The following is a 15,069-nucleotide window of genomic DNA, read 5'->3' on the forward strand; positions in this document are numbered from 1 at the left end:
CTTAGTTGGTTGAACTGAGTGCGTTTGGCTTGTAGCCGCAAAATTTACCTGCACTTCACCAAAGACAAACCACACACATTGAGGATATTTTTAAGCCTTAGCATTTATTTGCGGCCAGTTGCCCTACGAACTAAGTAACTTAACAAAGGTCCTCTCATACTCTATAATATCATTACCCGAATATGCGCATTTCAAAACTATGTTCAAACTATATACAAGGTAGAATGCTTTTTTAAATACGTCATACACAGTATGACTTGCTTCATGTTTTCAACAATGAAAAAATACTCCGCGTATGGCAAAAAATATATAGTTATATATTACAAGAAAATCTAGACGGAAAATATATTAAGCTATGCCGGGATAAACCATTGTCGCACTCTCCTATGGCCGCCTGTAGCTTATTTTTGATGAACCCTATAGAAGAATAAGAAACAAAGGACTATTTAGAAGTGTCAATTATTATTACGATTCGATGCATTTTTTTCTTCCCTTTCCATTGGCCGAGAGCCCACCTCGTGACCTGCAAATAACTGCCTACAAATAATGGTCCGCTCATGCCTAGTACCGTTTACACGTGTTTTCCTGCAAATAATATTCTGCTCATGCTTAATTTTAACCACGCTCTCAGGTGAAAAATGGCAGATGTTCCCTAACCTGTCAGAGAGTAATTTTAACATGAAAACAAACTTGTGATCGAATGACAAAACAATTATTGAACTTGGTTATCGCATAAAACCGAAAACCATTGACCGAGGCGAAATATCGAGGCCTAGGAACTAGGCAAGTTCGATCAGACACTACCGAATTTGTTCGAAAGAACTTTGGGCTCGAAGATTGACAGTAATAAATGATTAATGTCAAAGAAATTTGAAGCTATAAGCTTTGTTGACTTTGCAGTTTAATTTTAAGTACTGCTTCTATGGTGCTATCTGTTTGCAATGATATATTGTATAGTCTTTAATAGTTAAGCTCGGTTAATTTTATCTGGGTTCCTTGCCGTACTTTCCCTTGGCTTATTACAGCGACGATTTTCCCGCCAAGTTTTTTTTCAATTAATTTTTTCCCGCCAATTTATTGTACTGAAAGGATTTCTTCAGGAAAAAAATACCTCTATGTATGAAATTCAATACCCAGGCAAGAGAAAAAACGAGCTTTGAAAGATCGAAAATGGAAACTGTCTTTATGAATGCTCAAATTCTCCCAAATAATACTAAAGAAATATATAGAGACTTGTAATGAGAATGCATACATTGACTTAAATGTTTAAGGGTTACTATGCCATAAAATTTCAATTCTCCCAAATAGTCCTATAAGGAAATTATGGAGGTAAGTAAAGAGAATTTGTTAACTGACCTCAGAGTTCCTCTTTCTCTTCCAACAGTCTGGATTGATTCTCTTGTGCTCATCCGCCAAGAGCTTGGCTTGAATAACATACTCTCTTCTGTCTTCCTGTTTCATGGCTTTCCACTTGTCTCCTAGAATTACGCTGATTGCTCTGGAAAAAGTAAACATTAAACTTCTTTCAGGCCAATTTCCACAATTTAACAACACAGTAATTATTAAAAGTCGCGTTGAACTCCCGATTGAGCGGTCTGGGCTCGAGCCCTGGCCGGGCCCATCGCGTTGTGTGCTTGGGCAAGAAACTTTACCGTCACAATGCCTCTCTCTGCCCAGGTGTATAAATGAGGACTAGAAAATTTAATGCTGGGGGATAACCCCGCGATGGACTAGCATCTCAAACAAGAGGGAGTAGAAACACTCCTAGTCGCATCACACTAAAGTAGAGATAGTAGGCGGCCACAACGCTCAAAAAGAGAGACTACCTTTAACTTAATGTAGGTTAAGAAAGTCTTGATTGAGTTAGTTATTCACCTGACAGACTTGTTCCCCCGTCTAAATGCAGTCAGGTTAAACGTTGGTTTACCCTCTTTTAAGTCTATAGCAATTTTGACAATTTTGTGACAAACATACTCTCTCTCTCAACCACAAAACAGGTCTATCTTATACTTCCTTTCACAAAATGTAAATTTATCAAATTTAATAAATAAGACAAAGAGAGCATCCTCGATTCTCTCCTGATTAAGGCAATTACAGGTATAATCTGTGTTATAGCTTCTGATTGGCTTAAGGCCCACGTGTCAATATGACACGCACTCTAAGGGTTTACCTGTTATCTTTACCAGGGTGGGCCTGGGTTATTTCTACTCGAAAGCGTTTAGCAAACAACATGAATGCGTTCATTGGCCTCTTGGTAAACTGATTTGTGTTGTTTCTTTTCACTGGGCTTGAAGGACAATGAGACTCTGACAGAAGCTTGGTTCGGCGGTGGCTGTGTTCCTCTTTATCCTGTCATTAATATAAAACGTTGTCTAACCTTAAAAGAAATTTTCTTGTTGTGAAGGATTACGTTCTTTTATTTGAATGATTTTTTGTTTCAATGTGGCAGCATCTCGCAATAACTTTGATTCAGAAACTTTGGCCTTTTCAGCTGAACATACAATTCTTTTTTTCTGCAAAACCATGGAATTAGGTTATTTCACGCTTCCTTAAAGACTACTGAGGACCAGTGAGGAATGTCAGTGCTGCAAGATGTGTAGTGCACATGCAAGGGAATTGAATGGTAACCTGGAGTAACGTAACGTAACGTAACGCAACGTAACGTAACGTAACGCAACGCAACAATTGAAATTAGACTTGCTTACCCCCATTTTGAACTATGACAAGTAATTTTAACCCTAATGAAATCTTTTTGGGACCCTTCCCTCAAACTGACTCATCTCTGGTACCAAACTGGACAGCTTATAAAGGGCTACGCACGTCCAAATTCCTTTATCTGGTTGTGAAATCCGTTAGAACATACCTTAGCCATGCTGCTAAGTGTAAGTGCTGCTGTTGAATCCATAGCAGTGAATTCAGACCTACAAAATATGTAAAAAAGGTTTGTAAACAAAATGTGGCACAAAGGAGAAATATCAAAGATTAAGGGAGAGGTTTGAAGACAAAATTCCAAGTGGACTTACGATTTTTGGTCGCCTTCACGTTGTGTTCCGTTAAAACGTCCAAGAACATCTGAGTCACATGGCAACACACAAACGTCACCCCTTTGTAACATATGACAGCTTATCCCATAACGCAATTCAGTGGCAGCAGGATTGAACGAAGCCCAGCTTGGCCTGTCTGTTCCCCTGACAAAGAATGGATGGTCGGCGAAGATCTCTGCCTGCAGGCTCGTTTGGTCGTTACACGATTTAAAGGAGACGATGCATTCCTGCTAACAAATCAATCAATCAATCAATCAATCAATAGATTAATAAATAGATAAAGAAATGAATAAATAAACAAAAACACGTCGTTAATGTCAAATACGTCTTCGGAAAGGAACTGTAAAGTAGTTTTGGACTGTGAACTGGCTCTAAATCTAAACTGATTTATGCACCTTGATTTACGTACTTTGGTTTATGTACCTTGATTTATGTACCTTGGTTTATGTATGTTGCTCATTTGAACTAACTAGTCGTTATCCAGTTCTACACCCACCCTCCCCCACCTCTCACCGAAACAGAGAAAAGTCCTGATATTTTACATCTATGAAGTAACTCACGAATGTTAACTATGAGTGAAATAATAGGGGGAAATCTTCACGGTTCATTCACCCAGATGCAAAGCATCGCTATGGCAAAGGACGTGGGCTCGAAACGTATTTACAAGTAATATTAATTTTTTGCCTTTCAGCTTAAAACATAACGTAGATGATCTCTTATTCAGCATGGTCTTCTCCTGTAATAAAAGCGTGGTAACCAGATACACTAGAAAAAACGATCTTAAATCAAGTAATTGTGTATTCAAAAAATCAACATACGCTGTTTTCATTGCGTTTTACGTTAATTCTCTCATAATCAACCACTTGAAGTCCATCCTGAAACAGATCTGCTAAAATGTCCTCCATGTCTAAATCGCCAACAGTTCTCCAAGTCCAGTTATTTTCATCCGGGAAATTGATTCTAGTTCCCGCCATAAAACAGCGCCACTTTGCAGCTGGCACTTCTTGTGATAACGCTGTTTGTGTTGGAGATTCTGAACTGGTTTCTAAAACCCGTCGCCAGGTGCTCGTCTGAAAATCCTGTACGAAAAAAATACCTAAGTGTTAACCAAAAATACGTAGCTACTAGCCTAGGGGATCTGTTATTATCACACGAACCACCGAGATAGGCCCGTATACGAAGTGACAATTTGGTTTTTAATCAGGCAACACCGATACGCGGCACGTCAAAATCATATTCTGATCACCAAAGATCAGCCGAAGATTTCCGAATGTTATCTAGCACTCAACCGAAGATTATTCAAATCAGCTCCAAGTATTTCCGAACGCTTTAGAAACATTTGCAAAACGTTTGAGAAATGTCGGGAAGATTACTCGGAGACTCTTTTAAAAACTTCCCGAGGAGTCTATTACATGTAACTCGGCTATTAGCGATACATATTTCCTCGAGCAATTTATAAACACACTGAAATTTTCATTTTTCTGCAGTTCTGCTCAATGGCCCAGAATAGAGAAATTTATACAAATCTCTATCGTCTCAGCTTATCCCAGCATTTTCTGTTAGCTCAGTAAGATATGCCAGAAAAATTCTCCAAAGTTTGAAGCGCTGACAACAAAATCTAAATCTTGTTGTTCTCGTCTCGCATCTCGCCCCCCCCCCCCCGCCTCTCCCCCGCAGGGAACTCCCGCATAAAAGAGACAGCGATGCTCGTCGTGTCTTATAGGGTAGGGTGTTCAGCCTCAAAAGGTCCACAGCGAAAATGTTTTCAAGCCACACCCACAACGCAGGATTTTGGTACGTTCTTTTCAAAATTTCTGTCGACAGTTTGGGAGTTTCTTCCGCCCCCGATCTCGCCTGCTTAAGCATGGTCTTCATAAGTAATGAAGGCGAAAAACACGTCCATACCTGAACGCCAAGAAACACCACCGCAATCATAAGATTCAAAATCTTTTGAACTTGGATGTCGGTCTCTTCTTGGTGATATAACACCCTTTCACGCAAACGTTCTTTGCGATATAATTAAAGTGCCCCTATGATCAAATTTTCGTTATCCATTTCTTTACATTTTCGTACACAATAGATCTTTCCTAGATATTATGCATGCCAAATTTCAATCTATTGCGGACATTAGTAGGCACGTTTTTTGGACCTTTATTTCCGAGAATTTTCGGCCGCCATTAATTCTCCTTGTGTCAAGTCCTGGTTGAGAATCGGAGTAAATGACGTCAGATCCCAGGGCTCGAAATTGCGACTCACTAGTCGCCAATGCGACCAAAAACTGAGCACTGGCGACTAAATTTTCAGAACTGGTCGCCAGCTGGCGACTAGCGACTCACGTTTTATCCGATAACTAAAGAAAACCACGACACAACGTTTGTTTTTAAATCTTTATATTAGGAAATCAATCGGATATGGTAGCTAGTACACAACTCTCCTTTCCGTCCCCAGTAAAATAATGTCTGAATATTACAAGATAATTGAAAAATTGAATGTATTTCGACACGTCGATACTGCGTTCACAGCGCGCCATATTGTTTCAGCGGCTTCTTCCGAAACTGTCTGTCGGCAGCGAAAGGCGTCGAGGAAAGCAAGTCGAAAATAAAGAACGGCATTTCGAAGAAGTAGCAAAGGGGAAATACGCAAGGACCCGTGTTTCTCTCACAATGAAAACCACGGACTTGAAATGTTTTATGCTTCGCTTCATTTAAAATGACTGTGGAGATAACCATCACTTTAGGACCAGAGACATATCACCTGAGAACAGCAGTAGCTTTCTGTAACTAAGTGTCACTCGTGTTGTTTTTAATTGTTTTCGCTCTTCAATTGTGACTTTTCTTGCGTGCGAAGTAACGTATAAAATCTTGTTCTTTTGTAAGTTATATATAAAATAAGTTGGCGACCAAAATTTACGATCTGGCGACCAAAATTTTTCCGTTAGTCCCCAGCTGGCTCCCGAACGAAAAAGTTAATTTCGAGCCCTGGATCCTCAAAAATACCACACGGGTTATATGAGATTATCAGTTCTGCGAGTCAACTCGTTTATCTATCTAATTAGATTACTCGCTCTAGGTTTCTATCGCGTGAAAGTTGACTCTGGCTACGCCCTTCAAGCTCATAATCTAATTAAAAAAAGCCAATTTAAAACACCAATTAAAAAAACCACGAACATGACCGACAAGTTGGTCACACGTTGTTATAGCTAGTTCACATTCGAATGCGACAACGTGAAAACTGGTTTCTAAAGCTTGTTATTAAATAACATTTCTCAAAGCAGCTCAGTTTCTCTTTGGTAACGAAGCCATAAATTACAAATCTTAGAAAATCTAAAATATCATGCGTATTGCACACACAGCCGCGCCGGGCTCGTGATTACAAAAGGGAACTGGGATTCCCCTATCACATACCATTTGCTTGGGGTCAACAAGTTGAGGAGGTGGACTATCGTCTTCACGGCGCCTGGCATCTGCGTTCTCACCGCTGACCTCCCGCACCAAAGGACTCTGAGGACTGGTGGCAATCACTGCAAACTCAGTCAGTAAGTTTACCTCGGGGCGTAAAGTTAGCGGCGGAGGAACGTTCCGAGGTTTTGTAAGCATTACTGTTGCGTTTTCTGTATCAAAGAAAACAAAAACTAAATAAATGAACGGTATAGTTAGGTAATAAGGTTTCAATTAGCTAAGCATCAAATAAAAGGAAAAATCAAATGAGGGTAGCTGCTATCATCGATCATCAAATGACGTTCTTAGAAGGCAGGCGCACAAGACGTCCTTTCCCCATTCTCGTTCTTAGAGCCTGTGTTTTATTTAGTCACGTGTTAGGTGACTCGTGACGACGACATTTTAAAATAAGTAGCAGTGAAGACGAGTGTTCTTTCCCAAGATTGTGAACGAGACGCCGTCTTGGCTTAGTAAATTCAAGCCATAACATAACATAAACTTTACTTATTATGATCACGGTAAGCTCATCTGTCACACTAAAAAAAGTACAAAATGGCTTGATGTTGTACATGATTGCCGTGTCGGAATCATTATATCTGAGATTTGTTTGATGCGCTTCGTTTAAACCGCCTTGTAGAGCCAGCATTTCGTAATCTCTGGGACAACCTTTTCCAGGAGAGCGCCTCAATGTAGGTTTCAAAAAACTCTATTAAAAATCGTTTGGCTTTAAGGCCCGGCTTTAAGGCCAAGGTGAATTTACCTTCCGTGTGTCCCAGATTCTATTCTGCGCAGCGGGGAGTAAAAAAGGGGCGGTAAATAAGTTGGGGCAAGTTTGTGGTCAATTTTCAATTTTTTTTAATTCCTGCCGGGTCGAATTTACATAACGTGAGTTTAGTGGAAGAATTCTCGAACTCAAAGAGGAATTTCAAAATGACTACACTAGGTTTAATGAAGACACCACAATGACACTAAAATGTCGCAAAATGCCAGGACACTAAAATTAATGTTACTTGTATTCACTTTCCTTTCAGTGTTCCCAGTACACGAGTCTATATTTATGGGTTGTTTATCAAACGTGAGGTCAGGATGGCTGAACATTGGCTTTATTCTTCATTTTTTTTTTTTCTTTTTGGCGTGTTTATGGACGGAGACGAAGTCAATAAAGGATCTGTTTTGTGGCTTTCGGGGAAATTTTTCTTGCGGGACACAGCGGGTAGTCCCGATTACGCAAGATAACGTCATCTTGCCCGCTCGGGTAGCCAATCACAGCGCGGGATTTGGTTCATCTAGCCCGCTCACGGAGTTAGCCATGTAATAAGTGTAACTAAGTTCTTGACTTTCGAAGCGCAAGAGAAAGCCTAGCTTTAATAAGGCTCGGGAGATTATTAAAATTTTCACAAGACGCGCGTGAAATTATTTCTTATTTCACTCATCACTACTTTTAATCGAATTCTTTTTTCGCAAGAATTTTGCATTCACGTGACAAAAGATGGCAGATATTGCTTCCAGCAAATCTCGAGCCCACAGAATTGAATGAAAGCTCCAGCGGCAATTTGAAACTAAACGATCACATCACTGCAATACCGTTTTCTGTGTCAACTTCTAAAAATATGGATTTATTTTATTCTTCGTGCAATGGCACGCCATAGATGAAAACCAACAAGTTTTGTTAATTTGTTTCCTCCAGCGGACATTTACACCCGTTAATGAGGCGGCTAAGCACGTGTAAGCCGGTGTTAATGAGGATTCATCATTGTTCCCAAATTAACGATCGATTAACTTTGTTATTGCTAAAACGGTAAGTTCACATGACTGTTAATATTACTGAGGATGCAACCCGAGACATGTCATTTTACTTAAAAGAAATAGAAAATGGTATTTATAGCCGGTCAGCTTTGAGTCTCGTGGTTGAGGGGGCTTTTTATGAAAGGCAATTTGATAACTGCGGTGGTAAAAAAAAGATCAACTGCCAAAACTGAAAATGACGTTCAGCGGTGAAGCTGGTGACAGCGGAATGCCATGGAAGTTAATCAGTCTTTTGCTAAACTTATTGACCTTAAAAGGCCCATTTATTTCTCTACGCATCAATCTGAAATCATGCAAGACACCAGCCAGATTAATCCATTGTATACACAAAGTTAATTATACGTGTGTCAAGCGCTTGGCTAGGGGAAAATCACTTTAAAATTTGCAGTTACCTGTAACTTAGCGACTTCTAGACTTACAAGCGACCCCCAACAAATTTGAGTCGAGTTTCTTGCGAACGTCCAATTCAACGTACACTTAGCTGTTGGAAAATGGTACTTGGACTTTTGGAAAATCTCATCAGTTCTGGAATCAATATTAATTATATTTTCTGTAAAATGTTTTGCCTAATTATCAGTTGTTTAATAAAATGCTAATGGTTATTTGACAATTCAAGATGGCCAATAAACATTTGTTGTCGTATAGTTCGCAGGAGACAAAATAAATCAACATGGCGGGCACAGTTTCGACAGTAATACTCCTTTAAATGATTAGTTCGTCAAAAGCTCTATCCGGCTTAATTTATTTTTTTTCTTTCTAAGATTTGATCAACGATATCTAATATCAAATCAATAAGCTCAGAGCTACATGTAAGTTTATTTTCAACTAAAAAAAATTGTGAAATCAGAGACGAATAACGTTTAGCACTTCTCATGAGAACATCAAGCGTGAAGTGTACAAGCAATCTTTATCGTTCGCTGTGTTGGTTTTGTTGGCCTCTGAATTTTCTGTGGCATGGTTTAAAATAGTTATGCAACGGTGGCTCTTGGTAAAGCATGCAATATCCCAATTTTCACGTGTATCTTCCCGTGTGCACACCAAAAACATGCAAGTGACCCTTGGGATATTCCATCGCATGCCTCTCGGAAGCATTGCATGATTAGCATTTATGCCATGTGATAGAAAACACAACCAATCAGAATACAGGAAAGCCGTTGTATATTCGACGGTATCACATCCGACCTTGTGTTGTGCATATTGATTGTTTTGACCACTGTATTTCCTATAGCATGGTATAAAATAGTTATGCAGCACTCTCTCGTGGTATACCATGGAAATTCCCACTTGTGACTTGTATTTTCTCGGCATACAGACTCGCCTAAAGGTCCAACGAGAAAAATACAAGTGACAAGTGGCATATTCCACGGTATACCACTCGTAAGCGCTCTATAACTAGTCTGTTAGTCTGTGTCTTTTACACAAGTCGTTAGGTAATTTGGCGTTTCCTAGGGCGAGTCAAAATACAAATCACGAATGCTTTTCCACATGTAAATGGAATTTGATACGTGTTCTTGTAAGGCTACGAGCACATCGGCCTTAACACATCAAAACGAGTCTATTACAAAGCTATTATTGACTGTCTGGCAAGGTGCAACAAATCGGCCTGTTTCTCCGACAATACATTAACGCCGTGAAAAACGTTGCCAGTACGGGAGAAGGAAAACCAAAGAAAAAACAAAAGACAGAATCTGAAACATTTCATACATGAAAAAGAAACAAAAAAAAAAAAAAAAAAAAAAAATGCTTATTTAGATTAAAGACGCTGATTGGTATTGAATTTTAACGTGCATTACATTGGTTTGGCCAGCCGAAATATAGTACACCCTCAAAAAATCATTTTACGTTGTGTCGGTTTTTGCTTTTGTATTCTTCATTACATAACGGTAACGTCTGGCAATTCCATTAAACAGCTATTTCTTTTCTTGTTTAACAAAGCAACAATTTGTCTGGTACACTAGTTTTATTCAAAACACACATCGCAAGTTGCTGTAACTATGCAAACGCTTGTCTATATGAAAGGGAAACTGCGTGAAAATTATTCTTAACTTACCCTCCATTTCACCTCTGTTCCCCATCTCCATCCTGTTGGCTTCGTTAGAACGCACTCTATCCAAATGATACTTTAAGCCATTCGAGCTCTTGAACGACTTAGGGCAGTTTCTAAAATGGAACGGTTTTATCTGTCGCTCTTTGAACGGTTGCATTGGTGGGTGATATTTCTAACCAGGCCCGATCTAAATATCTGAAATAAAAAGGAAAATTACCTATCTATAATTGCAACTGACGACAGTGCCCTTGGGTATGATGAAACCAAATGACACCAAAGTGCCGGTTTTGTAGTCTTAAGGCCACCCGGCGAAGATGGTCTGAGAAATGGGCTATGGCTTGTTCTAATAATCACATGCTTTAATTGCGGAATTCCAGAGGAATTTTCCATCCTTTCGCAGCCGAATTTGAAGAATGAAATCTTTTGGCGGACGTGAGCCCGGCAGAAATAAAATAAGAATTACATTTGCTGCTGAGAAAACTCTTAGGATTAAACGAAATAGGTTAAACCTAGTCAAAACATCTCATTTTAGCAAATTCAAGAACATTTCTTAATCTTAAATGAACTTATGTGATAAACGTGTACAGGTTGACAAAACTGTTAACCAGTACTCTACCCTTAAATCGGGCGGAAAAGCTGTTCAAATGGATAGTTATTTAGACAGTTATTTTGAGCGAATTTCCGTGAATTTCTCAGATTGAAATAAACACAGACTGTATGCACAGTTTCGACAAACCGTCTGAAATGGGATTTAAATCCCGTTTAATCGGTTTTCGTTAAAGAAATTCTGATTTTGCGGTCTGGTAAATATAGAAGAGACTGATCGATGCGTGCGCGAGGTTTTGGAAGGCGCGGTAACTGATCTAGCGGTCTGGCGGTAGCGTCGACCTTTGATCGACGCCAGCCCGCATTTCACCAGCCCGCTAAAACCAATCCAGAGACCTTGAAAATTCAACCGATACGCTGCCGAAAGCGAAACAAATGAAGCAAAATATTCCTCACTGAGCGCAACTTTTAGTTTACAGAACACAACAATTGTTTAGATAACTCTACTATCCTTTGACTAAACTTGTTTAAATTATGTAAGCTATATGAAAGCTGGAAGGTCTCAAACTCTGTGACAGATCTGGAGACTACATTTGTCTATTTCACAGCTCTACAAGGAAACCTTTCTTAACATTCAGTGGGTTGCTGTGTGTATTCGCTTACTACCGTGAACGAGCTACCGTGAACGGCCAACTTTTTTCCGCGCTGTTCCACGTTTAAAACATTCAAGTTTGTCTAGAGAAACCACAGCGTTTTTTAATTGAACCAATTAACGTTTAGGGCGTGAACATGTCAAGTTTTGACATCTCCGCCTGAATGTTTCTGCACGTGAAACACAGGTTTTGACGTTACGTCGAGTTTTTTGTGCATGTTAGGGGTTGACACATTATGCCGGCATAATTTCGAGCATAATACTATATGTGGAGCATCGAGCATAATGCCGGCATAATAGTGCATTTTGCCGGCGTAATAGTGCTTTTTTGGCGGCATAATAGTGCTATTTTGCAACATAACAGTTATTTCCTTTTTAGAGCTACTATTGTCCATTTATTAAGTTAAAACTACAAAATTTCAAGCTATTTTTATGTTCTACATGGTTTCCATTACTATTGAGCACTTCACGGGGGTCCCGGAAAAAATTTTTACGGCACAATTATGACTCACCGGTGTCCGGGAAAAAATTTTTTACGGCATAATTATAACTCACCGGGGTCCGGGAAAAAAATTTTTACGGCATAATTATGACTCACCAGTGTCCGGGAAAAAAATTTTTACGGCATAATTATGACTCACCGGGGTCCGGGAAAAAAATTTTTACGGCATAATTATGACTCACCGGGGTCCGGGAAAAAATTTTTTACGGCATAATTATAACTCACCGGGGTCCGGGAAAAAAATTTTGCGGCATAATTACGATTACAGTAGTTACAGTCGAGCATAATTTGGAGCATAATAGTCCGTTTGGGGGGCAGTGCCAAAAAGCATAATGCTCCATTTTAGGAGCATAATGTGTCAACCCCTAGTACATGTAACATTCTCAAGGACGTTCGCCAGCGACACCGCGGAAATACGTTTTTTGACGTCACCGTAACTGGTCAGTGGTCACCACCATCAGGCTGTGCTGTCCTTCGATCGATCAGTTGTCCGAGATCACTATTTTGGTTCGTTTTAAGGTCGAAAATATCCTTGATACTTCTCGTTATTGGTGAGTTTGACGTCCTTAAATGGGTTTTTAATACTCAAACAATGTTCCGGTAATGAATAGGGGTACAGGGGAGTCATTTTGTGTGGAGTAATGTGTAGTTTGCTGACTCGAGCCTGGATCGTGTTGCTTCAGTCGCCCTCGCCTCAGAATTGTCGAAAACAACGATGGACACGATGGGTATCCAGCAAAGCAGAAGATTGGTTCTGTATGAAGCTTTTGCAAGGATTTTGAAGACTAGTTGGATTGCAAGTGTAATTTGCATGAAGTGGTTAAGGTACATGTAAGTCGGGACCGTTTTATTCACACTCACTTTGCGCCGACATGTGGTGCTTGTTCATTTAGACTATATTTCGCAACGCGTCAAAGAAACTTTGATAAGAATTTGTCTTTAAAGACTGGCTTGATTGGCGTTTCTATCACCTTTCTGACTTTCTGCGCCTTTTGGAACAGGTGAAATAACTTTTTTGTACCTGCCGTTTGCTGTCAGAATAAAACATTTGTTCATTTTATTCACAAGATATTTCTCTATCATTAAAGATTGTTTAAGCCTACATTTATATAACATAGGCACGCAACGCGTGCAAGAGTTATTTTTTTTCTGTGAAGTGTCGGGGATAGGAGCATTCATGGTACAGTAAGGATTTGGTTAATTTGACATTTTTTCTTTGGTTGCGATGTTACATCGGTCATGGTAAGATAGCTAGATAGTAAGCCACAAAATGTTTGACTGAACAAACTACAGTAATCTGACATGTCTCCAGATTAATGTAGATACCATCTTATTTTCTAACAGGCAAATTGATTCGTTCTTTAATACAACCCGGTGTGACACGCGCACATGCATAACCCCCTCACTCACCGATCACATAACGCTTCCAACCCCTAAGAGGAATTTTTGCTCAACAATACTCAAGTTAATTTAGGGACTTTTTCGCATTTTATACGAGACGTAAGTTTACCTTTTCACACAACACAACACAACTTCACCGAAAATAGAAAGAAAGAGGAAAAAACCTCTGACACGTTGAAAGTCTGATTTAATTAAATTGCACTTTAACTTGGTGCCGCGCAGTCTTCAAAGAACATTTGAACAGTTTTCATACTTTTTACCTTAAAAAATATCGGACTGAAATGAATGTCATCAAATAAAACTATTAAACTGCTACTGCAGAGACGTAAAAACCGTCCAGAAACAAAACCTTCTTTTTTGTTTAATATCCTGGAAACAATAGCCGATAACTTGTCAGCTCTAATTAAATTTACTCCCATATAAAAAACAAAAGTGTTAAGTTGCGATTTGTTACTAAAGATAGAAAACATCTCGTGGGAAAGAGTGGAGACGATTCGTCCGCTCTAATTGAATTTACTCTCTTGTGAAAAACAAGAGTGTCACATTACACTTTGTAACTAAAAAACAAAAATATCTTGTTATATTTGCATGCAACAAGAACAAAGCAATCGTTACCCGCACTTACTATTGTTAACGTTAGAACTGTTTCAAATCTAACGTCTCGTCCCCTCTAGAACATGTCCTAAGAACTAGAAGCGACGATTCGTGACCTCTAATTGAATTTACTCCTTGTGAAAAACAAAAGTATCAAGTTACCTTTGCAACTAAAAATAAAAATATCTCGTTGCATTTGCATACTACGAACTCACGAACTGTTTCAAACCTCAAGGCTCATATCGTTCATTTAACTAAAATCCTCAGCCTAACCCACAGAAAATGTCGAAGTAAACCCAATATATGAATACTTCCTCCTCTTTTATAGAAGAATGAATACGGCCGGTCTGAACTTTATCGGGATCAAATCTTCTCACATACCATTTACCTTTACAACAAGAAATTTGATTGGCTGTTTATAGTACACTGTAGATCCAATCTGATTGGTGTGACATACATACATCTCTCACTCACTCACTCACTCACTCACTCACTCACCCATTGACCCGTAACATACTCGACGCGCCGACTAAGAGGTATTTTTTTGTAAAAAAAATAACTCAATAATGGTGGCGTTTGCGAAGGGAGTAGAGATCGAAAATATTGTGATTTGTTGGCCGCAGCGAACGCTGGAAATACTGAAAACATTCAAGACCGCTCAATATGTTCGGTTCATAGACCATTTTTCCTCGCTTGAGGTCTTTTTTGTTTACATCGATTACATGTTGATAGTACATGGAAATTTTTAAGACCGTTTCCTTGTACATGTATGCACAGGTAACTAAATATTTTAAAATGCCCAAACACCTGAATTTGTTTACACGAAACCGCTTCCACTTATGGGATGTGGTCAAGTTTCACAACTTTGGATGCTGAAAAGACATTCAACATTTCAGAGAGGCAGTAATCAACTCTTCAATGAAACCCACTAGTTTATTTTGTTTACTCAGTCATTTGAAGCTTTTCGATTTCTATTTCCCTATCTTATATGTGCAGTGTATCAACTGATATAAATAATTGACTGTTGTTGTTTTTCCTTT

General features: G+C 39.2%; 1 protein-coding gene across 1 annotated transcript; it reads right to left on the bottom strand.

The window, feature by feature from the left end:
- Positions 1-85: 85 nt before the first annotated feature.
- On the bottom strand, positions 86-10,651 carry LOC110062355 (HMG box-containing protein 1-like). The gene is made up of 8 exons (XM_089276574.1): positions 10,338-10,651; positions 6,449-6,642; positions 3,863-4,123; positions 3,024-3,274; positions 2,864-2,921; positions 2,171-2,349; positions 1,357-1,498; positions 86-417 (listed from the first exon to the last, which is right to left on the bottom strand). Exons 1-8 carry the CDS (start codon positions 10,489-10,491, stop codon positions 385-387), a joined length of 1,272 nt encoding a protein of 423 aa, XP_089132700.1. The 5' UTR covers positions 10,492-10,651; the 3' UTR covers positions 86-384.
- Between the last annotated feature and the right edge of the window lie 4,418 nt (positions 10,652-15,069).

The sequence above is a fragment of the Orbicella faveolata genome, unplaced genomic scaffold, assembly GCF_042242905.1.
Source record: "Orbicella faveolata isolate gen_17 unplaced genomic scaffold, um_ofav_v1 contig_4, whole genome shotgun sequence".
Taxonomy (NCBI): Eukaryota; Metazoa; Cnidaria; class Anthozoa; order Scleractinia; family Merulinidae; genus Orbicella; species Orbicella faveolata.